Source organism: Brachyistius frenatus, unplaced genomic scaffold (assembly GCF_029030835.1).
Source record: "Brachyistius frenatus isolate BFR_SWC_R1_liver_20210118 unplaced genomic scaffold, ASM2903083v1 Contig_15, whole genome shotgun sequence".
Taxonomy (NCBI): Eukaryota; Metazoa; Chordata; class Actinopteri; family Embiotocidae; genus Brachyistius; species Brachyistius frenatus.
This window is the reverse complement of record NW_027210614.1, coordinates 3,071,827-3,099,820: the sequence shown is the minus strand read 5'-3', so window position 1 is coordinate 3,099,820 and position 27,994 is coordinate 3,071,827. Positions and strand designations below refer to the sequence as shown.

The following is a 27,994-nucleotide window of genomic DNA, read 5'->3' as shown; positions in this document are numbered from 1 at the left end:
TCATGTTTCTATCGACAATCAAAATAAGAGTAATAAGCATTAATATATAGTAAAAACACGTGCACAAGATGATTTACACTATTTTATAATATTTAGAGGTGTAAATGTGAATAAAAACCCACACTGCTCTGATTTTACAAAGAGAAAGTAACAACTCCTCTTCCTCTTCCTCTTGACACAAAAGCAGCAGAGGAAGTCTGTTACACAACGTCATGCTTCAGTCAATGTCCCAATAGACGAAGACGCTAAACTGTGATTCACAGAGGCTCCTTGGGCCCTTCCTTCAGCTTCTTTTTCATATCTAGTGCGTGCTGCTTGCTGCGCTCCCGTTTTTCCAGTCTCTGTTGGAACGGTTAAGACACAAAGAAAACATTGATCAAAGAACAAACAAAACAAGGGTCAAGAGTTCCGAGCGCTTATTGTGTCTTATTCACAAACGAAAAAGAAAATCTGACAGACCTCTATCTTCAGGCACTGACGCATAGCATGGTCAACATCATTACATGTACCGAAGAACTTGAGGACATGGTGCTGTTGGGAACGTGAAACAGGATTTACATGGTTTTGATTTTTTTTTTTTTTTTTTTTTTTTTGTCTGTACACGAGAATCACAAAGCACCACAGGAACTAAAGAGAGCGACGTACCTCCGTGTGGCACTGCCTCAGACGAATGATTAGTTCATTACACTCATCCGTGTGCAGGTGAGGTGACAGGTCAGGGTGCATTCTGAGTTAAGGGTTTACTGAACCACTGCAGCAGTACTGAAAAGCCACAAACAAAAGGAGCACTGAGAACATACACACATCTATGAACTGTCTACAAATATTGCATTAAGGCTCATCCACAGGTAGGGCTGCAACTGAGGATTATTACCAATATTGGTTGATGTGTTGATTAATTACTGAATTTTGTCTCAACCAACAAGTCAACAATCAAAACGTTTACAGTTTCTCATCATGAGGACTAAAGATTCCCCTTTTAAGAAGCTGGAATCAGAAAAGTTTAAAAAAGACAACAAAATTGCCATTTGATTTTCTAATAATAAATTAATCAACAAATTTAGTTATCACTGTAGCTCTGTCCTGAGGTCAGATGTTTGAGCTGGGTTTTTTTTAATTTTTTTTTAATGAAAGTCATTTTTCCGATGATTTAAAATAGAGGAAGGCAGAATATTCTCACAGCTAACAATCTAGAACCGATGTTTTTTTGGGGTTTTTTTGCTTGACATATATCATAAACAAGTGGTTTTAACAAAATTGTTTTCGACTAATACTCTGTAAAACCATTTATGAACCACTTTTCTAATTGTTTCTGCAGTCATGCATAAATAATGTGTCAACAAAAAGCTGGGGGATGTGAACAAAAAAAAAAAAAAAACGTCACACTATTTTTGGCCAAATGCCTCAATATCGATATTGTGACAATTTTTGGAAGGAAATTAGTTGTGCTTTCACAAAATATAATAAAGGGGGGGGGGGGAAATAAACAAATAATAATAATAATAACATCAGGGGCACTTCTTCTAAAGGATACTAACGCCTCCCCATCCCTCCCCCTCCTGAGCTGTCATTGTGATGACGGGGTTTTTCTTTTTCTTTCCAGAGGACACTTACCTGCAAGACACAAAGACAGAGAGAAAGCGGAGACAACACTTTGACCCATGCAGCAAGCGTCATGGCATTATGACCCACCTACATTCACCGAGCGGAGTCACGTTAACCAGGCTGGGAGACTCCGGGTCAGGGTCGCGTTGAAAGACTTTAGTTTTGCATGCCGCGTATCTACCCGGTTTATTTAGAAGCCGACACTGTTGCACGACCAGCCGAGTGTAACTTACCTGTGGAAAGGTTGCGTCATGTGACGCTTTCCAGCACACCTCGGTGAAAAGTCACGTCAGCTAACTGCTAGGCCTCAGCTGCAGAAGTCGTCGTCTTTCCCCTCTCTCCCTCCCTCCCTCCCTCCCTGCAGTACAGAGACGCAGGTTACTGTGATACCTCTGTAGTTTGGACTAAATTTGCTGTTCTTGTACTGACACCGCTGTGACCCGCAATAGCAATAAAAATCCTGGAGGACATGCTGCCTGTTACAACCCCCCCCCTTGAAGCTTTCGTAACAGTGTAAGTGCAACTATTTGAGTGACATTAGTCATCAGCGAATCAGCGTCCGCGTTTTTTTACTCAATCCACCAATCGCGTGCGTTCCTCCCACAAAAAGGTGCCGGATGTTTACAGGAAATACAAGATAATTCCCCTCCAAGTTCCTCTGTTTTTGTTTTGTGGTTTGGAGTACAGTATTTATAGTTTTGCCAGCGTTTCATTTAGACATTTGAGAAACAACAACAACAATTACCAGTACTGTTGTGATGCAAACTGTATGTATGCTGATTCATTGAAGTAATAGCCAATGCGATGGACCTCTCAATGATTCTGTTGAACAATGCTACTTTTGTATCTCACAAGCCTTTGAGATGATAGTTGTTCAGACCAAAAAAAGTCTTCAGTTTGTTTAAAACATGCAGAAAATGGATAAAATAAAGGGCATAAAATAAAAATAGATAGATTTAATAATAAATACATTAAATAAAAATAAATCACAAGAATTTATGTTCAAGATGAATTGAATGCTGTCTTATTTTATCTTAAAACATCTTAACTTAAAACACATCAGCCTCCTCCCTTAATCCTATAATGTCACTTCATTATAGTGTTATAGGTGGTTTGCTCCTTGTTGTGCCCAACGAACTCCATCTGAGTTCCCTGAGCACTTTGAGTTGGTTGGGATAGAAGATACTGCTTTGTTCAAAAGGTCATAGACATATTTTTTTGAACTCCATAAATTTGAGCTAGTTGTTTTCTTTTAATAAGTTTATAGCTACACATATAACTGTGACGACACCTGTACTTTTCCTCTAAATCTACAAATTTTGCTGTGTTAGCAGTATGTCAACCATTTGGCGATTATCGAAACATATTTTAACTACAGTTAAAAAAAAAAAAAAAACTTGGGCTTACTAACCATTTCCATATATTTTACTGTTGTTTTATTGCTTTCCTGTACCTATAATGCTGCTGTAGCGAAAAAAAAATGTCCCCTTGTGGGATTAATAAAGTATCTATCTATCTATCTATCTATCTATCTATCTATCTATCTATCTATCTATCTATCTATCTATCTATCTATCTATCTATCTATCTATCTATCTATCTATCTATCTATCTATCTATCTATCTATCTATCTATCTATCTATCTATCTATCTATCTATCTATCTATGTGTCTGTCTGTCTGTCTGTCTGTCTGTCTATCTATCTATTTATCTATCTATCTATCTATCTATCTATCTATCTATCTATCTATCTATCTATCTATCTATCTATCTATCTATCTATCTATCTATCTATCTATCTATCTATCTAGTCCTCATTTGTTATCATCCCTCTAAACCCACATGATTTTAAAATAACTTCACATTGTTGTTTTTTCTTTACTCTCCCATTAATCATCTCAACCCCTCATAATTATCTTTGAAGGGGACCCAGCTCATATTTTGAGTACAGCTGGGCCAAAGTACCTGTACAATAGATGTTGAAACCAATTTCACTTAACAATAAAACATACTGGCACAGGGACGCATCTGTCTCAATAATCTAGAAATGAATATACTCCAGTTATGGGTACATTACCTTTAATATTTTAAGTAGACTACATTTGATTGACAGTACTGACAGTAGAGCTTTTGCAGGTCTTTTACCTGCAATTTGCAGCGTTCTACCGGTACTTAAGTAAGGGATGTAGTACCGTGCAATAGTTAATAGAGGTCGTATCAGCAGCTGCGGTACTAGAAGTACTACCACCCCAACACGAAAGAGGGCGCTAAAGAAAGCACGTGAGACGTTCCCGCGACATCTGATTGGTTGATTCGTGTGCGCTCGTAAACGCGGTTTATTTGGAAACTCTCGACTTCGTCGTCTTCTCGGTTTCACGCAGTAGCAGCCAGATTTAAGTTACTAAGGAAGAATGGATGACTCTACCAAGCGCTTGTTTCAGCGACTCATTAGACGGATACCGTCTCCAATGCTTAAAACAACGCTGGACCGGTGGGGCCGTTTGACCGCGGCCCAGCTGCAGGCCCTGGATTTTACTCAGTCCAAATGGGCGTTAACAGAAAAGTTACTCGGCGTGTGCGAGGTATGCGCACATTTCCGTAAATATAAGTTGTGATATGATTGTTAGATATGCCGCGCGATAACAGACATTGGTAACATAATTATAAGGTAACAACAGTGCAGCAGATGGTGGTTGGCAGTTTGGAGAAGCAGGTAGCTGTACGACGGAAGCTTAGTAATACACTGTTGTGGTCGGGGTCAGCAACTAAACATGTATTAGACACCTTTAAAAAGGTCCATCTAGGAGTGATCCGTACAAGGTTAGTGAGCAACTTTTACAATATTTCCATCGCCTTATCTTCACTTGCGTTGTACCGCTTTTCTCAAAGCCTGACTCCATTGACTAAAACAGATATTTTACCCGGCAGAACAATGAAGTTGCTGGTTTACTGATGCCTCGGTCTGTTAGTTTGTTTGTATTATTGCCGGACTGTGGTGGTGTTTTGACATGTTAGTCCCGATCCAAACTAACACCAAAATACTGACCTCGATCTGCAGCAGGGAGCCGTATGTATATTGACTGACTATGGATAAGTAGCTCTAGTAACCCCACCTGAGGCAGTCAGAACTGTCTCTTTAACGTCATCCCACTTAGATTTAACAATTTCAAACCATGTTAATATTTTCTTCTTCTTTTTTTTTTCTTTTTTTTTAATGAAATCCACCTCATTTGGATTCAGCTAGCATTGGTGTAAACTTTCTGCACTTGATTTCTTTACAGGAAAATGAACTGGCTGTTAAACACATCACAGAACTTGAGATGATACGTGAGTCAAATGAAATGATTTTGTTGTTTACACTTAGGTAACACCAGCGCAACCTAAGAATAATCATACAACGCCATCAGTCTATTAACACCTCATGTGTTGCTTTGGTTTTATTGTCTCAGATGTCATTGAGAATCCAAACCAGGGGATGTGGTACGCCCTCCAGCTCATGGACCCTCAGGGTATGTGACAACAAGAGTATGCTTTCTAGTTTGTAGAAACCAGGAAGGTGGAGTTAACAGGTCCAAGAAAACATTGATTAACTGGATGTTTGTGGAAGTTATTACCTCACATTTCTGGAGCAGTTGCCTGAGATTTGATCTGTGTCCCTTCTTTCAAAGCATGTTAAATCATTTTTCTGTTTTCTAGATGATGCTTACTCAATAGAGTTGACACAGTTCAAGGAACAATTCAAATCCCACCTCGCTGAGCTGATAAGACCGGTAAACCAGATATTCCTCCTTTTTTACGCTGCAAAATCCCACTATATAGCCCAATCATTTAAAGGACATTTCATGCGCTTTGTGTTTAACATCCCACATTAAAGTCTGCTTTTGACGTTCGATTACAGGTGTCTGTCAAAATAAAAAAGCACACAGATGATGCTGTATGGATTCGAATTGCGTGGGGAGACGGCTTTTCTCGACCCAACCACCTGAAGCCAACATATGTTGTTCACTATCTTCAGAGCCCCTACGTGTTTGTGACGAGCCTCACTTCAAAGCAAAAGCCCCTGTTAACCCAGGTGAGGAATGAGTTCTGTGTTTAACCCTCCTTGTCGTTTGTACAGTTTTTAGGCAGCTGTTTTTGTGTGTTTTGTCCATCGCTTCTAAGAAATGGTGTTCTTTGCAGGCCTTGACTCAGGCCACCAGATATGAAATTATTAAAGATGCTAACCTCAGTGGACGGAACCTCAGCGCCATCAGAGACCTGCTGATGAGGCAATACCAACAAGTATGTTTGTTGTGATTTTGTTGGAGAACTATTTACTGGTTTCACTTTTTTCATACTTTCTTGGATTGTTTTTGTTGGTATGTAGTGTTTTTATGTTCAAATGAGTGCCTTAGATGATTAAGTTTAAGTGGTAGTTTTATAGTAACCTTACTAATTTATGGCTAGTCTTGATGTTGGATTGGATCTTGCCTTTTATTTTTCCCTCAGGTTTTTCCCTCGAGGTATTCAAACCCTCTTGCAGAAAAAAACCAAACTGTCTCAAGTATGTGTTGCAAATCACTCGATCTTGCCTAAGCTGCTTAATATATTTTTATGATGTCACACATGCATGACAACATTATTTATTTGGTTTTATTTATGTGTGCAGACGTCCATATAGAAAATGAACAAGCTGAGGCTGCAGCAAACAGACAGCAGATGGCCCGTCATGCCTTCGGTGATGGGATGTTACCTCAACTACAATCTGCCGTTTACAAGGTAAAGAATAGCAGTGCAATATCAAAAAAGAAAAGGCACAACTCACCTTGTCAGCATGTTAAAGATGCAAAAGTTCCTCATAACTCTGTACGGTAAATGTCTGAATTACATTTTGTGTTGATCTTTTTTCAGCTGGAAACAAAATTCAAAGACCAAACTAATAAGACCATGACAGAGCGTGAAGAGCTGTTTAAATGTGTTGTTAAATTTACAAGCACCAACCTCCTGGAGTCATTCAGGCACTCTGCATCCTCAGGTAACAAGAATTTCTCAGCTACAGCCTTGAAACAAACTATTAATGCCTTAGGAAGGTAAATTATGTTCATGTAACTCTGCAGTAAACTATTTTTCCTACTACTGGTAAAACCATAAATGCCCATAAGAGGGCGCACATACACACACTCGGGAGGAAATATCCATACTCTAATGCTCCTGCAACATTGTCCATGTTACAATATTCATTGTGGATGGCGCATGATTGGGATACTTTTTTTTTTTTTCACCATTGTGTTCTTGAACCTTTCTTACTTTTCAACAATCCCTTGAGGACTCACCACATCCACCAGTGTAGGTGGACACACTGATAGCAACAGTGAAAGCAACAACAGGAGAATCCTGTTTTTCTTAGTTTAGGCACCCAATTCTCATAATCGACTCAAAATATTTTTAAGGCATCTTTTTCTCACATCTTAGCTCCTCCCTTAATATGAATGCATCATGTGCCTGATTTTTGAACAACAATATTTTGCGTGTTCTAACTGTGACATAAAGTTGTGATGAATGATCTTGTCAACAGTTCTATAAATAATTATGAATACAGTTCAACCCACTTGTGTATTTTTTTTATTTTGTATTACAGGAATTGCCTCCACCCCTGTTACACCCCTGCTCTCATCTATTCCCTTAAAAGGAAAGAATTATTTTGTCATCACGGACAATGGCCTTGGTCCCTCTTCACAAGCGCGCCAATCACAGAACTGATGACAGGCCCTTTGATTTGAAGGACTCACCGGAGGACCTGTTCTTATTTCTACCTTGCTCTGTCCATCCATGGTTTTCCTTTACAACTTTTATCACTGATCTTTGTGCTAATAAAGCTCTTGAAAAATCATGGCCATCTGGAGTTCAGAAGCCACTCATTTTCTTCTCGCTTTATATATAACTCCAGATAGTAGTTGTGACTTTATTAATATTTACTGTATGAATTTAAAATAAAAGCAGGATTTTTAATATTCTTGAAGTTTTACAGTGTGTTTTAAGTTTTACCCAATATATTAGTTTTCATTCCATCTCTTTCTTATGTTTTTTTGTTTTTTTTAAATAGGGCTGTGTAGTAATGTTGAGTAGTGAATGATCTGCTGGAAGTGATGTGCTTAACAGTTTGGTATTTACATGCAACTTGTTGCATTTAAACTCTCCTATCTGTGCAAACAAAACAGGATAAGTTAAAAATTTTGAAGTTTGTCATAAACAATACTCGTAAGCACATGCATTCATTGAAAGAATGATTGGTCATTGAAATCAAACTTCTGTCCATATTGGCAACACATTCCCTTTCTAACACAGATGGAGCACAGAGCAGAAGCCTGATGAATATTGGTGGTATATTCTTTGGTCTGATGAAACTAAAACACATTTGTTTGGATCAGATGGGGCCCAGTATGTTTGTCATGAGTGTTGACGAGGACCAGCACAGTGCCTGACGGCATAGTGCCAACATGTGAAAGTGAAACATAGAGGTGAGAGAAGGTTGTGTGTGCAAACTGTAAATGAGCTTATATTTATGGATGGCACTATGAATGCTAGTTTGTTTAAGCAAATGTTGAATAGAAATGTAATCATGTTCTCAAGAAGCTTGGCAGGAGAGGAATTTTCCAACACAACAACTATCCCAAACATATTGTGACAATAACAACAGTTTTAAACTAGGCACCATCTAAGTGGAAAGGCGAGCTACAAAACTCAGAAAAAGAGAAAGTGAAAATCATCCTCTGTGAAGAATGGCAGAACATTTGAGTAATGCATGCAATACAGGTATCTCTGAATCTCATCAAAATAAAGGCAGACCTGCAAAAAGATTAAAGTATCTTACTAATCAAGGTTGTACTGACTTTTGTCAGGTTTCTTAGATATGGACCTAATTTAAATGTAATTTGTCAAACACCCTGTTTTGAAATTTAATTGGCATCATTCCTCTAATAATAAAAAACAAAAAAACTGCAATGATAGAATTTATAACAAATATCATTTTTTGTAACATTGACCAGAGTTTTTGTTGTTGTTGTTAGGTTAGGTAGTTACTTTATTAATCCCCGAGGGGAAATTTTTTTCGCTACAGCAGCATACAGAAGCAATAAGATAATAATAGAACAATAGAAAAGCAATAAAATAGCAGTAAAAAAATATAAATATAAAATGCACAGTATATACAGTACAGTATATATCTATATATATTATATTGTTGTTGTTGTTGTTTTTACCAACTATTTTGCAATGAAGTGAAAAAAATAAATGTTTGGCTTCAATATCATCATCCAACACGCTTTTTAAAAAAAAAATTATTCAACTAGTCAACCAAACTAGTATATTTTGTAAAACGGAAGTTTGCGCGTTGCCCCAGAAGTGACGTAGCTCAGCTTTCCCAGCCGCGCTGCTGTGGAAGGTGTCGAATCAGCCTTTCAGGCAGAGCTCAGGGTCCAAATGCCTCCGCCCATTCACCGCTGCTGCTGCCGCTGCTGCTGCTGCTGCTGGGGGGCTCTCTGTGTTTACAGGGTGGACTGTCAACACGAGAAACATGGCTGCCTCCGAAACGGGCAGGGCGGTCGGCAGAGATAACGCGGCCGCAGACGGTCCGAAATGTCACGTGGAGTCTCTGTCGCAGTCCGGGGAAATAATAAAACCCACCATCGTGGAGCTGACCAAAGAAGTGAGGACGAACATCCTCTGCACCGTGGAGGGATGTGGCAAGATTCTGCCCAACACACCTGCGTTGAACATGCACCTCGTGAAATCGCACAGAATAAAGGTAAACCCACGTGTGGTCCGTCCTCCGGGTCACTGTCGTGCTAAGTTTGCTAACTCGGGTGTCGAGAAAACGCCGACGTGAACGTGGAAAACGCAAGTCATCCCTTAACTTCGGTTGAGCCGACGCGCAGCCTCGCAAAAAACAACAACAACAACGTTAAACTAATAACAGCTGGACGTTACAGCTGACGTCAAATAAAAGTTTACTTTTCTTTTTTTTTTAATTTTATGCGGTTTACCGTTCACCATTAGCGAGTGAGCTAAGCTGCAGCTAGCTGCTTATGTTATCAATTAAATGATTTGGATCACGTGATGATCGGCGCTCGCTTATTCATCTTTATTTATTTATTTATTTATTTATTTATCTCGTCAGATAGACACCCTCACTGTTTAACATGTTTTTTGTTTAGTGGACTGTTATTTGAGGGCTGGGATTTTTTTTAATTTTTTTTTTTTTTTATTTTTTTTTTGGGGGGGGGGGGTTATCTAATTTAGCTGTGTTAAATTTGCAATGGCAGAAATGTGTTTATCGTTGTTGTTATCTTTCTAAGAAGACAACGCAAACATGACTCATGTCGTGAGTTATACAGTCCACTACCAGTACTCAACAGCTTGTACTGTGGAGGCATTTGGACCAACGTCTCTGTCCTCTCTGGACTGGGCTTTTTTTTGTTTTGTTTTTGTGGGAGGCAGTAATTCACCGTCTCCCCTCAATGAATGAATGAAGTTCTTTGCTGGGAAAGGCTGCCTTTTGTCCTGCAATAGACTTAAGACTCTTTGTTTAGAAATAGGTGAATGTGAGAATTTGAATTAGCTCCCAGAGGGAGTCCATGTGGGCCCTCACTGGAGTGTGTAAAGTTTGAGTCAAAGTCCATCAGTATTTACGCGTAGGACTGTTTTACTTCAGTGGCTAAACATTATTGGTCTAAACAAAACTTTCAAAGCTACAGAAAACATTGGTAAATTATATTTAATTCATGTTCATTGCGGTCTGTGCTTGAGTATATGTCAGTTCGAGCAGATTCCAGTCATATGTTTTGATTGCTGACTGCGCAACCGCAGATTGCGACTTTAAAGTGAGAATCCGAGCTTTTCATCGGAAGACCCTCTGCTGGCATAGATGAAACCCCTAAAAACGCCTCTCTTCATCACAAGTACACATTTAGAAGTTTTCCAAGAAAAAAAAATGCCTTAAAGTGGCTTCGATGTAACTCCACACCTTTACCTTTTATTCGTTGCACAAGAATCTATGAATATGCAAATAGGCCGTGCTTCTTCTTCTTCTTCACCACCCACCCCTCAGCTGCCCCACCTGCAGCTTGAGTTGGCAACTCAATGATACGGATAGCCCCACCCCGAGAGCGGACTGGATGGGTTCCTGAGGTATGTTACATTCCTGGGGAAAAGTTACAAGCGGCGTGACACACTCGCTTGTCAGTTCACTGAATCGAGTGACTGGGGAAAAAAAAACCAAAATAAATAAAAATGTGCGACGTTGTTTAGATCTCTGGGAAGTGAAGTCCAAAAACAACGCGCCAATTCCCGCTCATCACCGTGGACGCTGCCGAAGGGAACGATGAGGAGACCTTTGAGATCGAGGCCCCTGAGGACCGCAAAGAGAAAATGAAGCGAGCAGCACTGAACTGTTTGAGCAAAAAGGCCCTGATTGAGCTTGTTGTTTTCAATCCACAGCTCTGCGATGCTTCTCTCATCAGCGGTAATTATATTCCGTTTGACATGATGACGAAGTGCTTAAAAGCTGGAGTTGCTCACTCTGTGCTTCTTCTGAATTATTCATGGCGTCAGACTACAAGTGAGGCATGATGCGGGACACCGTATCTGTTTATATTACGTCCACTTCAACACCACCATTGCTTTTTACGGCATCGGAGGGCAGCAGCGTACTTGCTGATGAGTCACTGTTCACGTTTCTTACTGGGTTGCTGTTTCCCTGTGAAGACTTCACACAATTCATTTGAATGCGTGCACTCAGCCCCCTTCAGGTTCCTTTCATAAGGCTTAATGGGAGTGTTTTGGCTTGAATTTAAGCTGTCTTTCAATCCACGCCACTTCCCTCGGCAGCAAGGAGAAGCAGAGTTTAGAGACTATTACTCTGACTTGTCACTGTATCATTCAGAGAAAGGAAATAATCTCGGCAATGGCTGCTTCGTCTGGGGGCTGTGGGCTGGCACTGCTGTAGCAAACACTATGAAATCTTGGCTTGCTTTTTCTTCTGGGCTACAGCTAGCTCCTGACTGATGACCACTAATGTCTTGACACGACTCAGACTTCAGCCTACAACCATATGTTGTAGCTGCAGGACCATGAATTGCTTCCAAAATGTGTCTTTTTGCGCTAAGTCCTCATGACAGAGCAGAGGGTGTTTGTCAGCTTTAGCTTCTCTGCTCCCTCCAGTGTTACAGCAGATGGAGGTGACCTTGACCACTGGAGGGCTACAATATAAATGCCTGTTACGGAGTGTGACGGTCTTGTCCGCTTTCATCATGTAGAATACGTTCAGCGGAGGTGATGTTTCTTTGGTGATAATCATCATATGATTCATCATTTAAAAACAGTTTGTATTATATCATTTGCAAACAGCTGGTTTAGCAAATGAGGGAAGCAGATGTACAGCAAACTGTTAAAGCCCATGTATTGCCAAGCACATAAATGGCCCCTTCAGTTATGTAAGGCAGAGCCTATTGTGTGTGCACAGGTATACGGTTGCTTGCGTAATAAGTATTTACCAGCTAAGGACGATAAGGCAGTGTAAAGCGGTCATTTTTATTCTTCTACTCCCATTGCTGCCTTCGACTTCTAAGAAGAATGAATTGCGCGGACTTGAAACAACGACATGTTCTATTTTTGATGTATGGCACGTTTGCTATTAGGGCCTTTACAGCTGTTAGATGGTAAGAAATGTTGTTTTTGTCAAATTAAACCGTAGTTTGCCAGCTGTAATCTCTATTGCCAGTCACAGGGTAAACCTTAATGATTTCTAATTCAAGACAAACCCCTTCAAATGCACTGCAGCATTTTGTGTTGTGGTATATTTATGACATTTCCAGGGACATATTCTTGTTCACTTACTGCTATAGTGAGTAAGGGTATGATCTGAACATCTAAAATCTGCCATTGTCTTCCTCAGGATGGTATCGTGAACCCCACAGTCAGAAAGGACATGAAGGGCTCTCAGAAGCTTTACTGCTGTCCCATTGAGGGTTGTCCCAGGGGCCCTAACAGACCCTTTTCCCAGTTCTCCTTGGTTAAGCAGGTAAGCGTTTCCTCCAGTGCCCTGTTATGATTTATTAGCTTATACACAACCTTTTGAAGTCCTTAACCGCTTTTGCGAAGCTGAGACTGAATGTAACTTTAAAAATACTTCTGCCTCAGTGTGTTTGAATTCAGAACAATGTAACCCTCAAGACATAAAATGTATAATATATGATGAGTTTATCAATTTCACAAACCTCCCTCCACCTGTGTGACTCAAAGCCTCATCAAATGGTACAAGAGGTTAATGAGCACTGTCTAAAAATATGCACATGTATAAGTATAAAATATTCAGAATTATAGAAATGCTGTGTCTTGTTTCCCCTCCACCATTAGCAACCTTTATGATCCCTGTAGCACCTGCTGGGCTGCCAAACGCCGGCTAAACTGCACTCATTTCCAGATTTGTGTCTAAATTATACTCTAGACTGCAATTCTGTTTAAAGCACTAGACTAAAGAGGGTCATGTCACTTTACCTTTTGTTCTTTAAAATGTAAAGTTATCTTATTCTAAAGCTCTACATTCTTTATGTTGGTAATGACCTTGTGTTACAAAAATAGTTTGATAATAGTCAACTTTATTTGTACAGCACCTTTCATACAGGAGATGCAGCTGAAAGTGCTTCACAGCAAAGGAATTACATGCAATGTTTCACCATAAAACAAATATAAAGGATCATAGAAACATTTAAAAATTTCATGAAAAATAAAATGCATAAGAACAGATCAAATTGAACACAAAACATAATATAATAATAATGATATTAATAATAAGCATTAATAAGATTAAAGAAAGTGAAAATATCAAATACAGCAGAATGCATTTTAAGGGCGCAGTAGTGCAAAGAGCAGGCAAGCATTCAATAGTTCAAAGCTATTGGATGCTACATTTTCTTTGCCCTGTGATTTTTTTTAAAATTTTTTTATTTTAGCATTTCATGAAGATGCACGCAGAGAAAAAACACAAGTGCTCCAAGTGCAACAATGGCTACAGCACAGAGTGGGACCTGAAGAGGCACATAGAAGATTGTGGGAAGACCTACCACTGTACATGTGGCTGCCCATATGCTAGCAGAGCCGCTCTACTCTCACACGTCTACAGGACGGGTCACGAGATTCCTACAGAACACAGGTATGTACATGCCCAGCCCAAATAGAGTTTATCGAAAAGCTTCTTTTTGTGATGTTATGAATTTGATCTTTATCTGCATTTGTTTTGTTTCTTCGCAGAATCCCTCCAGTAAAAAAGCGGAAGATGGAGAAATTGTTAGGTGGTTTTGAAAAGGTTCGCACCAGCGATTCAACCTTCCAGATCATGCCGGCTACGAAAGAGGTGACAGAGACCGCGTTCCCTTCTGATGCAACTGTGCATATCCCAGACTTGGTGAATCAGAACTCCAACCCCCGTAGGAGCCTCCAGAAGTTGCTCTTACCGAAGCCAAAGATGGCTTTAGTTAGTGTTCCTGTAATGCAGCTGGCCCATCTGCCTGTCCTTCTACCGTCCACAGAAAGCGGGGCTCTGAGGTCTGTAGTGCTTGCCGTCGACAGCCAAGGCTCCGTCAGCACCCTTCAGCTCCTGTCGCAGGCCACGGGAGCAGTGGTGCCACAGCTTGATGCTAAAAGTCTGTGTTTCAAGGACAGCATGCCCACCTCCCGCTCCAGCCTGGGGCCCATTAGCACAGGTGTGCAGGTCAGTCTGGATCCTGCAGGTGCAGAGGAGTCAGCCAGCAGCATGGCGGGACAGCGAGGAAGGAGCACCTCCACCAACATTCAGACAGACAGGTCATACTTGTCAAAAATGCCCACAGGTGTGGGGGTTGGGGAGGGAATGGGCTTGTGCTCTATGGGCGAGTCCTCGGTGTCATCCTGCTCCCAGACAGACATCAGCGTGAGTGCCCAGGTCCTCCTACCGGTCAGTGTAGAAACCCAGACATTCTTCTCCCGAGCCAAAGCAACATCCTCGATTGGAGCTCAGACAGACAGCCAGTGTCTGAACCAGATTCTGTGCTCCTCCTCATCTGTGCTCCCACACAAAACCAGGCAGACACAGACATACTTTGCTGTGCCACAATCAGAGGAGAAGTCTCAGGACCAGGCTATCATGTGTTCTGACCTATTTGACAACGACTCCCTGAGCGTGTCTACCCAGACAGCTCTGGACATAGATGACACCCTTAGTGCTGCAGGAGGTAGTATCTATGAGGAGTCGAAGTCAGCGGGCGCTATGTGCTTCGGGGTGCAGACCCATGAGCTCAACTCAAACAATATGGCAGACAACCAGACCCAAACAATGACCTTGTTAAATGACCTCGAAAACATTCTGTCTGACAGCATGTCGGGCCACCAGGTGCTCACGGAGGCCTCCGCAGGCTGTAGCTCAGGTCTCGGCTCCGTTCAGGAGCAACACAATGGCATAGACTTTGACTTTGAGGACTTCCTCAATGCTGTGCACATCCAGACACAGACAGAGGAGAGTGAGCTGGGAGGACTGGGTGGTGACACGCCGCTGGAGTCTCTGGACATCCAGACCCAGACGGACTTCCTCCTGATGGATGACCTGGACCAAAGCGAGGGACCAAATCGAACCCAAACCAGCGACCTGGAGCTTTTTGATACTCAAACTCAGACTGACCTCAATTTCCTGCTGAATGCCGGGAGCCACATGCCCCTGAGCAGCATCCTGCGACATTCGAGCTTTTCTATGAGCACCGAGTCCTCGGATACCGAAACGCAGACGGACCTCCCTTCGTTTGCCTCGGGTCTCTCGGCTCAGACGCCCGTCAGTCAGGGTGAGCAGGCGAGGCTGCTGAACAGCACGGAGACACAGACCGTGACCAGCCAGGCGGACGGCCTTGGACATCTCTTTCTGACCAGCAATGAAACCCAAACTGTCATGGACGACTTCTTGTCAGCAGACCTGGCGTGGAATATGGAGTCCCATTTCAGCTCTGTGGAAACCCAGACATGTGAAGAGCTTTGCGCTCTCTTTCAGCACCCTGAGAAACCCAACAGCTGAAGCCCTCTTCGTGAAGCTTCCTAAGCCTTTGCAGTACAGGTCTCTGTTTTCTGCCCGATCCCTATAAGAGGAATCGGTCCGTGCTGTCCTCCGGGCGGACCACAGTCTTAGCAGCAAAAAGTCTGCAACAATGTTTGTGATCATTCCACTGGCGGGCCTCGTGTCCAGAGCCTTTCCAGGTATATATCCTGACAGCTTGGCTGCACTTTATATTCGCTCAATGGGCATGATCTATCAGCTCCTGTGACAGTTTACATATTTATTTGCACATAAAGTAACATATTGTACGTGTCTTGTCTGAAATGCCAGTTTACTTGTACATTTCAGTGTATAACCACTGTGACTGGATTTTGCTGTTTGGTCTTACTAGCAGTTTTAAAGAGAACATAACATTTCATAAATGTTAGATCTGCACATTATAGGGATGACATCTGCAGCCGAGTGTGGCTGTCATTTGAAAAGGCTTGTAAAAATCGCTGCCCTGTATGACAGCTTTTAAACATGGATATACTGCATTAAAACAATCTCATCTCAGCTGTACAGTAGACGATATTGTACACTTGGTTTACCTACGTCCGAAATGTGCATGAAACCTTCACCCGGTCAGCAGCACAAAAACATAAAATATAAATTCTACGCTTGCGCTTCTGATGGCTGCCTCTTCGACGTTACCTCGTCAGTGAGAACACGGCTATAAATTGAAATTCATCCTGCGAGCTTTGCAGCCGACGAAAAAGGTGACCAGTCAGAACCAGCTTTGTTTTTCCAAAATAAAACCCTCCTGAGTATCTGATAAATACACTGTTACTCGTACAGATGGGGCACAAGTCACAATTGGATGTTTGTCGGTTGTTGCGCACCTTTTATTGAAATGTGATCGTGAAGTCGGATGTTGTGTAAACATTTTGTTTGTGTCTAAGTGTCTGTATATAAGCAGTCAGTTCAAGCCAGCAAGCGGGGCGCGGCTGTCATCGTGTTTGACTAATTCATTAGCTGGGTGTAAGTGTATACAGCGGCAGTACGCTGTGCTGAAGTGAGCCAGTAATGTTACTGTACGGAAACACTGGATTAGAACCAGGATTAGCACAGAGTCCTTGTGTGTATTCACCACCTGATTTTGACTGAACGGCGTCCTGTTAAATATCAGATTTTACACCCTCATTTTGGCACAGTATTTTTTTTTAAATTTATTTCTTCTTTTCCAAGTGGCTAAATTTAACATTTTGATTGTGTTTTTCATTGTACTCAGTAACCTCGTGGGCACCACACACAGACGGTGTTCTACTAGGGAACCAATAGCTCCAGGCCTTGTTTATTTGTTCATTTTGTTACGTCGGTGCCTTAACCCAAGTATTAACCTGAGTTCGGTTATAGATAATTTGCTGCTTTAAAATAATGACCATATTTATACTACAATGTGTTTTAAGATATGAGTAAACACTGAAAAACTGTTGGAATCCTTTCGGTCTTTGCATGTTTAATCCATTCTGTTTTGGTGTTTTCATCATGGCTGCATGAAATATTGGAACGTCCTCCTCATTTTCCATGTTTTGATGGAAAGATGTATGTTCTGTCACGTGAAAATATTGCTTTGGAGCATTTTATTGGAGAGAAAGGTACTTTGATTCCATCTCACCATTTTTATGAGTAGGTGGTCAGTGTTGTTGCGGTTTAAAGATGTTTGTAGAAACGGAAGAATGTACAGAACATGACACTGTGCCCAAGTAAAATATGCTCTATTTTTTGCACCATATCCAACTTATTTAAGGATAATGTCCCCTGTGTTAATGAGGTTTTTGATATGTATTAAATATTTATATTCTTTGTTTTGAGATCAGTGCTTCTAGTTTCTGGTTCTTAAATTCAAATAAGTGTCAGTTACAGTGCTTTATTTTCTCCCTGTAGGGAATGCATGCACATATTTTTTCAGCACAAAATATTTGTTTTAGCAGAATTTGAGTTTCTATTGCCTATATATGTGTAGAGTTTATGGTTGCCTTGATTAATTGTTGAAACTACACTACAGATATTGTTAATAAATCGCTCGAAAATGCAAACTGTGGCCATTGTCATTTATCGTGAAACAAAAGTAGAAGAAAAATGACATCGCACTCGAGCAGACAAAGAAAAAATGCTGAATTTTGTGTAAACTTGATCCGTGTTCAGGTGTGACAAAATATTTTTCTGTAGCTCTTCTTTGAGAACAATCTCTTTTATATTGTTTGTATTTTTGTTTTTCATTTTGCAGAGTAGATTTACAACAAATAGAATAATCCAACAAATTAACAAGATCGCCCAAGTTTAAATAGTATTATAGTAACTGTCTGGCCTTTGGACACCAAAATGACCCATAGTATGCCAACAGATTTGATCATGACATGGCACTGATCACCCTTGTTCACTAGATAACCCAGAATTTACCCACAATCACCAGGAGTCACTTACTGATGGAATTAAAGTGAGATTGTGGAGAGCGGATCTTAGTAGTTTGGATGCTGTTTATATCGCGTACAGACACAAGCTCCAGTACGACACTAAAGCTCGCACAGAGCTGTACTTTGAAGTTGAAATTGAAAAAGCAGAAAGTGTAAGGAGGCCATACTCCTCATGGGGTAGTTGCGCGGTTGCTAGGTAACACAAACAGCTGCTAAAGCATGCGTGGGAACTGGTCAGAACAAAATATAGGTCGTGCCAAATTATAAAGAGCTTAAGATTTCAACGTTGTCTTCACTTGATGCTTAGTGTGGTTTGTAATGTTTTGCCCGAATTAACTACCCTTTAAAATGCACCGCTTTAATGAACATGCCCCGTATATTGAATATATTCTTCCAACTAACTACTTTGATGGAAACATTATGGTGAAGTGAGGCCGAGATATATATATATTACACAAAATAAGAACCTTAGAATTTCCTGGTTAAACCTGAGAATTCAAAATTAGTGCATACTTGATTGTTACCATCAGTTACGTTGAACATTTATTTAGCAGGTCTCATACAGCTTGACATCCCACACAGACGTCTTTCTTAAGAGAACAGGCAGCTAGGGTTCAAATGGGGTTGAGCAACTGCAGGTGAGAAGCTCTTGCCTAAAGAGTAGTTAGTGCGGTGCACCGGGTCAGGCTTGGTAGACATGGGTACTTGGTACCTCTTGTGGACAGAAACATTAACAGCCGACAACAAGTGAGGGTTATGCTGACACGTCTGGCAATTGGAGGTCAGGGCTGCAGAGTAAGCAGGAAGGTCTGAACTAGCAACTGGGTCCACTCTTGTTCCTCTTATTCCACTCCTCTTGTCCGACATGATACAGTTTTCCTTTAAAGTTCCTCCTTCTGGAGCCTTCTTGTCTCTGCAGCGATGGCCACCGACCTTCGGATTCAGGTGTGGGGCTTTGATAGGTGGTAAAAATGTCAAGCTTTTAATAGGAATCACTCTATTGTTGGGCCGAAGGCTGTGTTTTCGAGGCTTAGTGGACCTGTTCTCATCACATCGGGAATGCGGACGGTGAGGCTGCAAAGGAGTCTCTTTCTCCTCTAGTTTTTCTTCAAGGAGATGCGTGGTGTTCGTCGGCACGCTATTGAAGACAGAACATTCACCAGCGTCTGGCTGTTGGGCTGCCACACCTGTTTGACCCCCAGATTCTGTCTGCTGGTTTAGCCACATGAATTTCTTGCAGTCGTACAGGCCTATATCAGACTCCCAGCTCTGCTCTGCAAAGCTGATTGAGCTGTCCGCGTTAGTTGGTGTTGGTTCTGCAGACAAAGGGGGGGGATTCTCCGCCTCCTTTCGCTTCGGTTTTTGGTATCCCTTTTGAGTCAGAAGAATGCAGCTCAGTGGAGCAACGTGGCTCCAACCCCGAACCTAAAGCCAAATTTAACGTTAAATATTTGAACAGTTTTTTTGTTTTTTTTATATGTTTAAAAAGGAAACACATAAAGTACATTCCTTATTGTCTCAGGTTAAAATAAATAGATTCAGTATGTCAAAGCAGACAAAGCATAGGTGTGATTGAGAACATGTGGAATGAAGCTATTCCATTTAGCTTAACCTCGCTGGAAAGGTTTACTGGGTCACTTAACAGCACACAGCCATTATTAATATTAATATTTCCCCCTGCACTTTTATTGCAATGCCAAGTCAAAAAGATGGGAAAAGTTCACTATTGGTATGTGATATAGGTAAATTGGACACAAATAGCAGACAAGTTAATCTACAGATATATGACAATTTAATGAATCTAACTATGTCACTGACTCCAAATTGTGATATCGAGGACACCTACCTGTGTGCAACATATACAACCTACTTAAAAAAAATAACATTTACAAGCAGGGAAAAGGTTTGCAGTAAGAATATATTCATTCACTTACAGTTTCTTCCCAAGCAGAGTAACAATGATACTCGTATGGGTCCTCTTCTTTCAAGAAGTTCTCCTCACTAATGTCTAGAAGGGCATCAACATGTCCTCTTCCTGGTATGTTGTAAGGCTGCTCCCTGTCTGAGTCGTCCTGCCTGGAAACTTTCTGGTCTGCTCCATTTACAGCTGTGTGATCCTCTTCTTCTAAGGTCACCATATTGTTGTAGTTAGCTCATGCGCTTCATGGCGAGATCTACAAAAGGACATCAAAACAAGAATATTACCTGTACAAGGTATGTTGATTCGTTCTTAAAGTCAAATCATGCAAACATATAAACGTGAGAAACCACAACAAAACCATCACTCCGTCAAACTCTTGACTTCCCTTACCAAAACAAAGCCAGCTGCAGATTTTTTTTAATTTTTTTTTTTTTTACGAGCTTATATTCCACATCAGAAAGCACGCTAGACAAAAAAAACCAAACAAAAAACAAAAAAAACAGCTTGCAGCGATCTGTCGTGACACTTTTTCTTTCTGCTTGACAGAGTTTTCCCAAACAGAAACGGAAGGAGGCGGCGAAAGCCTTCAGAGACGAGGTGCAACGCTGTCGCCGTGGTAACCTGTAAAGGCTGCACCGGAAAGGTGTGACGTAGAGAAAAGGGGCGGGGTGGGCTGCAGCTCCAGACGAATCAATGACCGCTGGTTTCGCAATAGATGGCAATTTACACGGTACCGGCATTATGCCGGTGATGTATACCTGAGATAGACTGAGAAATAATGACGTTTACTATCAGACTGTCGTTATGAAAAAGCTTCAAGTGTTTTGCCACATTACAAAAAAAAAAAAAAAAAGGCAAAAATAGCCTGTATTTGGCTTAATTTTGGATACAATGTAGGCTATTTATTTCCTTTCTGTGGGCTATAGTGGTCATTTATAATACTGTCACTGTGAAAAAGGGGGGAAGTCAACCGGGTTATCGCTTGAGAATGAGGAAACCATTGGTTATTCGCTACGTTCACTTCTGCACGTAGACACAGCAAACGTCAAACGCTGCTGCGTGCAAGGCAGATGAGGCGACAAGCGTTCACCACATTGAAAAGGAAGTGTGGGTGTTCGCTGTGAAAGGGAACGTGCTCTCTTTTGATTATTATTATTTTTTTTTTTCCAATGCTACGACAGTGAAATATCTGCACGCACCTAAATTTAAAGTGTTCCTGTTTGCAGGAACAAACTCGCATTTTGCTGCCGAACAACAACAAGCGTGGCTTATTGGTCCAGGGGTGCAGAGAGTCAGCTTCTGACGCTGGTGGAGCGCCTATCCGCGAGGGGGTGGGGGGTGGGGGGGACACTGACACCTGACGGCTCCATCTCTCAACTCGCTGGGTCTTTCACGTCACGACCACTTCTCGACTCTGCAGTGCAGGGGCTGTTGCGCTTTATGGAAGCGAAGTCTGTGCGTCCAGGAGTGATCATGCTGCCCCCCAAGAACTGCCTTCCCAGGAACTACAGCTGCATAGCCGGACTGTTCGGGAGCCTGGCAGCGCCAAACCCCAGACTTGAGGATGGGGAAGATTTTGACCTGGTCAACGGCACTACACGTGAGCCCACTGAGAGTCCAGTGGTGGACGAGAGACCGCGGGGCAGAGAGATTTTCCTGAAACCTCCACAGAGCCCAAATCTGCGTCGGAGATGCAAGTCGCTGCCTACCCCGACGGAGAGAGGAAAGTTAGAGATCTGCCGCAGCAGAAGTCCAACCAGTGAGAAAAAGGTCCGGTTCGCCGACTCTCTGGGTCTGGAGCTCATTTCAGTAAAGCATTTCGACGAGACAGATGTCCCAGAGGTGCCGGAGAGCATTTTGGCAAAATTACCCAAAGCGCCGCCTCACCTGCACCATTTGGACACAAAATTCCCCCGTTCTCCAACACAGACTGTGTTCATGGAGCTGCAGTTCACCAACCCAGGCACGCTCCCCGGCTTTGAGCAGAAAGTGAGGGAGGTGAAAGTCCTGCTGGACACTGTGGAGGCAGACGAATTCAGCCTCTCCGGCTTTGTGCGCGTGTTGAATCTGGCTTTCGAAAAGAGCGTTTTTTTGCGCTATTCTCTAAACAACTGGATAACATTTATGGACAGTTTGGCGTCCTATGTTCCCAACTCAAGCGACGGCGACACTGATAAGTTCTGTTTCAAGATCGTTATGCCTACTTACCCAGAAAACGGAGGCGCATTGCAATTTGCAATTAAATACTGTGTCGGCGGCCGAGAATTCTGGGACAATAATAATGGGAACAACTACAAAGTACGGCGTCACCAGTTCAAGATGACCCCGCCTCGGGAGTGGGAAAATGGATGGATTCACTTCATCTGAGCTTTGACGCCTGCAATGGCACGTTGCGTAATATGCTTAATTGATCCCCAGTACCTTATTGAAGACTGTAGCCTGTTACAATTTGTTATTTTTGTTTGTTTTGTGCTGCCATTGTGAGCTACACACATGCTGTGAGATAGTAAATATTTTCACACAATATTTCAAACATTTATCCCTCTGTGACAACACACACCGAGTGTTTGAAACTACTGTGTAAGCCTTGACAGGTTCCCGGTGTGGGATGCTGTTAGATAGTTTGCCTTGATGTCAGGGCTCTGTGCAGCATGGTGCCCTTTGGGAGGGCATGTTCACGTTATGTAATGTAAAAACACGTGCCACGGAAAACGTGCCGGGAAATGCCAATTTCAGGCATCAGTTGCTTACTCGTTTCAGGAGATGCATACGATTTATTGGTGGCATGGTGTAGCTAAAATTCTCAGTTTGTTTTGCATGGGTGCAAAAACATATCTACTTATTGGGAAGCAGAAAGCATCACGACTGATGTCGACCCTATACATCAAGTAGGATACTCATCTGGTGGTCTTAAGCAAACACGTCGTTGAAACAGAGGACAGATATATGTGGAGGGTTATTTCATTTAATAATTCAATGTACAATTCCCTACCGTCATGCCATTGCAAATGCCTTATTCTAAGCCATGATGCAGGAAGTTGTACATTGAATGTTGTACAATATATATTATTTTTTTTTACATTTGAACAGAATAAATGCATTAGATGGTCATCATCATTTAATACACTTTCGAATGATCCAGGGACACTTCAGTCAAAACTTAATTTTTAGACATAAATTTGCAGCTATTCAACAACAATTGTCCATGTTTTTGCTGCATTTATGTACATTTTTTTTCAATATTTTCAATATTCAAATTGACAAATTAAGGGATCTTAATAATGTCCTAAAATTTCCTGAAAAGAATTTGAAATGATTACTGCATAACTCATATATCGCTAAATCATAAAGGCTGTTTACAAAGCATGGGCTTCACCACTTGTGATTTGTTGATTTATCTGAATTAACTCCTCCAACATGGCTCTTGTTCCCACAAGGAAAATAGGAAAAGGAAAAGTTTACCTCAGACTAGTCGTGGACCTTTTCTCCTCTTCTTCAGGTTTATCGTTATATAACAGATGTTATTTTCACAGTAATTATTTTCTAACAAACAAAATCAAACAAAAACATGTACATTTACAGATTTAAAACACAATGCTTCTTACTTTGTGTGGTTATTGATTCCACTGTATCTCCTATAACTGTGTTTTTCCACAGAGCCTTTCTGTCTACATCTATAAAACAGATGACTGTATTTGACCAGCTTCTGCTGCTGTAGAGGTACATGATAATTATCACTGTGCAAGAATAGTGCTGCTCTTTACACATGACCAAAATAGTTTGAACCACCTTACTGGATGACGGGCTCAAAATGCAAACTGTATCACTGCTTTGTATCCATACACCTTGATGGTGTACAACAACCAGCATGCCCTGTCTTACATGTAAATGTTTTAAATTTGTTCAGTAGCGAGTAGTCTTCCAAACCCACTCCTGTGCATTTTACAGTCTGTTTGGCAAAATATGCTTGTGTGTCACCTAAATGCAGATAGTCATTATGCTTTTTGCCGTATAATAATATCAATGTTTGTGAGTGTGTAGAAAATTGTGACTCCAGCAAGTAGAGAAACAACAGGCAGGGTGCTTTTAACTCCAGTGCTCTGACTGCAATCTGAATATCACTTCGGCCTGTGTTTACATCATCATGGCCTCAGAGGGAAGCTCTTCATTTAATGAAGGCATCGAGTCGGGATGTGGATGGAGACTATTCCTGTAACTACTTAGTTTTTGGAGCAGCTCCACTGTGAATCAATCAGTCATGTTTGTCTCCAAATATGGCATGATTTGTGACAGGACTTGAATGCTATGCCTGATGATGTTAGATTACTTTTGATGAGATGATTAAATGATATTTGAAATGATATTTGCCATTATGCAGCTTAACTTTATCATGTACAGAGCTGCATTTTTCTCATCTGTTTATTCAAATATATTGTGGGTATAAAAGGTCTGGTCATGGCAAAGCCTACTGTATGTTATGTTGTTAAATCAGTATTTGCATATTGTCTGCTTTGGTCTGTGCAAACTTTTTTCAATATGCAGTATAATACCAGAGAACATTAATTATGCAGGATGGGTCAACTGATGTGGGTGCAAAGAGATGCATCAATACCAATTAATCATTGATAGATTGTGATAGATTCAGCATTTGGCTGACACCTGATCAGATTTACTCTGTCAGACACAATACAGTGCTGGGATTTTTATTTTTGTCTCCACAACGTAAATAGTAAAACTATTTTGTAATGAATATCGAAGTAATTTATAGGATACAAAGTTGGGTACCAGTACTCAGTTTCAGCCTCCCCACTGATATTGTTATTGGTGCATCCCTGCATGAAGAAGTTGAAGGGCTTCTGGTGTGATTAGAGTTTCACCTCAATGTTTGCATAACAATTTGCATCAGAACTCACTGATGTGATATGTATGTAAATGTGTTAATGTTTCATATTGAATGTCTTCCGATTACTTGTCTGTGTGTTGTGGGTATTCTGAAGCATTTTAAAGTGGCAGATGTAAAAGGTAAAAGTTAATAATGATTTATTAAAAACAACGCCTTAAAGCACACTTAATAATCAGATCTGTCCCTTTTAACCATTTGAAGTAACGCTAATGTTAGAATTGGAAATGCAACTGTGATATTTTGCATGAAAGTGTTTTGTGAATAAAAAGAGATGGCAGATTTTTCCCTGAAACATATGGACCAAAATGTGAGCAGTGTATCTGTGAGAAATGAATACATTTGAAAATATGTGCACACCTTTAGGTATACTGCCTTACTTAGGGACATAAAAGAGAAGTGGGTGATGAAAAGTGCTTTATTTGTTCATGTGGTTAGCAGAATGTGAACACAGGGCAATGATGAGGGACATGAGTTACACTTTGGTGTTTCACAACCTTTTGCATGGGTGACTTATGATTGTAGCTGATACTGAGGAGACTGAGGTGAAGCAGAAATGCAGTAAGAAGGAAACAGGTGTCGTATATATATGTATGAAAGCTACTATGAATATACAAATGTTTTCTTTTCTGTGTCATATTGTACTGCTCTTTTCTCTCCATATGGAAAGACGAAATCACTTCTGTCTAATTTATAACCATTTCATGGCACCGATGTTTTTTCTTGGTTTGTTCTATTGACAGGGATTTTTGTTTTCTGTATTCAATATGCAACACTTTTTGTTGTAACATCTGCACTGTGAGCTCAAAACCTTCTTTTCTTTTTCTTGTTTGCTGTGAATTTTAACCATGTTTGCATGAACAGTTAAAACACATTTGTTTTTCGCGTTTAGTTTTTTCATGTGACCCATATTTGGTTCAAATAATGGTTAATAAAGAAATTTGTGATGTAAACCAAACACTCAGTGAGTACCTTCAGCTCACATTCACACAATGCAATCTCTAAAAATGAGCCTTTATTTAATATTAATGTGACATTTGTGCTGCAGAGCAGTGCATGTGTGCATTCCCAAGCTATCTGAGTAGGTGGTCAGTTGAGCAGTTCATTTTCAAAGAGCTGCTGTTGATCCCTATTCATAAAGCAACACACTGCGGTGAGCTGAGGCCATCGTCATTGTAGACATGGCTCACGGCATGTCCTTGAATAGATTGCAGTCTGACACCCCCCCACCCCCCACCACACGCACACGTTTATGAAGGGGAGGTGCTTGAGGCAGGAAAATGCAGCAGGCAGGACAAAGAAGACAATAACGGAGTATTTCAAAAGCTCATTAAAATGAAGCATTTTAGATTAAAAAAAAAAAAAAGTTTTGGTTACACCCCATTTGAAACGCAAGTATTTTAAGGACCAAACAAATAATAGAGTCAATGCAGCTGTGTGTGTGTAGCATCCCTCTTTTATCAGTTATAAAGGGCCGTGTATATGCTCGTTCATGACTGATAGAAGGTCAAATCTGATTCAGGAATACAATAAATCAAGTGTGTTTAACTTAAAGTTTTGTGTGTGAGTTTGTGTTGCAGGTAAATTGACATGTTGGGTATGTACACGTGCTGTGTGGGTGGTGTATTTGGGGGGTCTGTGTCAGATATAGAACATGGTCCTGCTCCTCCATGTTAACCCTCGGCGAGTGAAGACTGAGCTGTGTTAGCTCACAGTCAAAGGAATTTGAGTCAAAATGTTCTTAGTTATGGATGTGTTGAGGGCTTCCTGACAGTTTGTAGATGTTACACATATCATCTTAATACTTTCAGCAACCAGTCAGTATGAATCCATGTGCCCAGTCAATAATAAAAAATAAAAAAAACTACAGTGAGACTCCAATTTAATTCTGTGATTAGAGCTACTCAGCAGCTTGCTCCAAGTGGGAAATCACATAATTACCCAGGATACAGATAAAAGGAGATCCAAATATCAAATGGCAGAAAGTGGTGAAGCAGGAAATTAAGACATGCACAGTTTGATTTGACTGCAGTGTGCCACATTTGTCTTGTCTGGCTTTTATTTGACAATTTGTACAACTGTAGGATGTGTTACATATGTATTACTGTGTGTATATATATATATATATATATATATATATATATATATATATATCAATATCAGCCAATCATTTCACAGCAAAGTTAGCTTTTGGCATGCATGTGTATTGAGTCACATGTAGGGAAAAAAAACATGGCATGTATATCAGCAAAGGGCATGTGTTTGTGTAATTACCAGGCAGCATAATCAGGCAGCATTGTCATGCTGTGTAACAGCTGCTTACATAACGGCTGTGTTCATGTGACGATGATGCTCTGATGGTTCTCTCCCTCAGGCCTCTGACGTTATTAGACTGCAACCACAGGCCCAAAGCCATTTTCATCCCACCTGCGCAGCTCCTTTCACCTCATCTGGAATGTTTCCTGCGGCTCTATGGAGCCATGCACGCAAATAGGTTTCAGTATTGCATTTTAAATAATTCATGTGAGACAGTCAGATAAATACTGTGCCATCAGGTGAATATTGACTCAGCAGCAGCCAGGGCTTCAGTGTCAGATTCAGTCACAACCTCATCTCAGTGATGACTGGACCTGAATGATTAATTGGATAAATGATCTTTCATAACTCTGGAAAATTCATTTTTCAGAAGTAATTCATCAAAGTATCTGCTCACACAACTAACCTACACGACATTCTTATTCCTTTGACCACAGCTGTTATGTTCCCCTTCCTTCCTTTTGCCTATCTTGTTGATTTCACAAGTACACAAAGAGGTCAAAAAAGGAGAGGCAGGAGTCAAACTCAATCTCGTCAAACTGACTGCTTGTGTACTTTTTATATCCTCTTTACCTCAAATTTATTCTTTGCTCTTACCACCAAGTTGATTTTTCTTTATTTTCCTAATTAATTTGTCAGCTTTGTCAGTGCAGTGTTATTTCATTAAACTGACTTTTCTTTTGCTGGAATTTTTAAAGCAGATGTCAACCCAAACTTTTCACTGGTAAAATTTTCCAAAACCACA

General features: G+C 40.9%; 5 protein-coding genes across 6 annotated transcripts; 3 read left to right on the top strand and 2 right to left on the bottom strand.

Moving 5' to 3' along the window:
- Window positions 1-69: 69 nt before the first annotated feature.
- On the bottom strand, window positions 70-2,114 carry cmc2 (C-x(9)-C motif containing 2). 2 transcript variants are annotated; one of them, XM_069693618.1, is made up of 5 exons: window positions 1,839-2,114; window positions 1,535-1,614; window positions 646-716; window positions 460-531; window positions 70-341 (listed from the first exon to the last, which is right to left on the bottom strand). In XM_069693618.1, exons 2-5 carry the CDS (start codon window positions 1,569-1,571, stop codon window positions 258-260), a joined length of 264 nt encoding a protein of 87 aa, XP_069549719.1. In that variant the 5' UTR covers window positions 1,572-1,614; window positions 1,839-2,114; the 3' UTR covers window positions 70-257. The 2 variants fall into 2 exon arrangements, with proteins under 2 accessions (XP_069549719.1, XP_069549720.1); XM_069693619.1 differs by lacking the exon at window positions 1,535-1,614 and having other exon boundaries at window positions 646-762.
- A 1,903-nt stretch (window positions 2,115-4,017) lies between these two features.
- cenpn (centromere protein N) lies at window positions 4,018-7,427 on the top strand. The gene is made up of 10 exons (XM_069693381.1): window positions 4,018-4,188; window positions 4,888-4,933; window positions 5,056-5,115; window positions 5,303-5,376; window positions 5,505-5,678; window positions 5,786-5,887; window positions 6,095-6,149; window positions 6,255-6,364; window positions 6,497-6,620; window positions 7,224-7,427. Exons 1-10 carry the CDS (start codon window positions 4,018-4,020, stop codon window positions 7,343-7,345), a joined length of 1,038 nt encoding a protein of 345 aa, XP_069549482.1. The 3' UTR covers window positions 7,346-7,427.
- Window positions 7,428-9,004: 1,577 nt separating this feature from the next.
- On the top strand, window positions 9,005-17,728 carry atmin (ATM interactor). The gene is made up of 4 exons (XM_069693616.1): window positions 9,005-9,389; window positions 12,537-12,662; window positions 13,594-13,793; window positions 13,892-17,728. The coding sequence occupies exons 1-4, from the start codon at window positions 9,159-9,161 to the stop codon at window positions 15,675-15,677; spliced, it is 2,343 nt and encodes a 780-aa protein (XP_069549717.1). The 5' UTR covers window positions 9,005-9,158; the 3' UTR covers window positions 15,678-17,728.
- A 939-nt stretch (window positions 17,729-18,667) lies between these two features.
- Window positions 18,668-20,267, bottom strand: cunh16orf46 (chromosome unknown C16orf46 homolog). The gene is made up of 2 exons (XM_069693379.1): window positions 20,047-20,267; window positions 18,668-19,537 (listed from the first exon to the last, which is right to left on the bottom strand). The coding sequence occupies exons 1-2, from the start codon at window positions 20,248-20,250 to the stop codon at window positions 18,704-18,706; spliced, it is 1,038 nt and encodes a 345-aa protein (XP_069549480.1). The 5' UTR covers window positions 20,251-20,267; the 3' UTR covers window positions 18,668-18,703.
- Window positions 20,268-21,257: 990 nt separating this feature from the next.
- Window positions 21,258-26,162, top strand: LOC138618105 (protein phosphatase 1 regulatory subunit 3E). The gene has a single exon (XM_069693614.1). It carries the CDS (start codon window positions 21,474-21,476, stop codon window positions 22,398-22,400), a length of 927 nt encoding a protein of 308 aa, XP_069549715.1. The 5' UTR covers window positions 21,258-21,473; the 3' UTR covers window positions 22,401-26,162.
- Window positions 26,163-27,994: the final 1,832 nt, after the last annotated feature.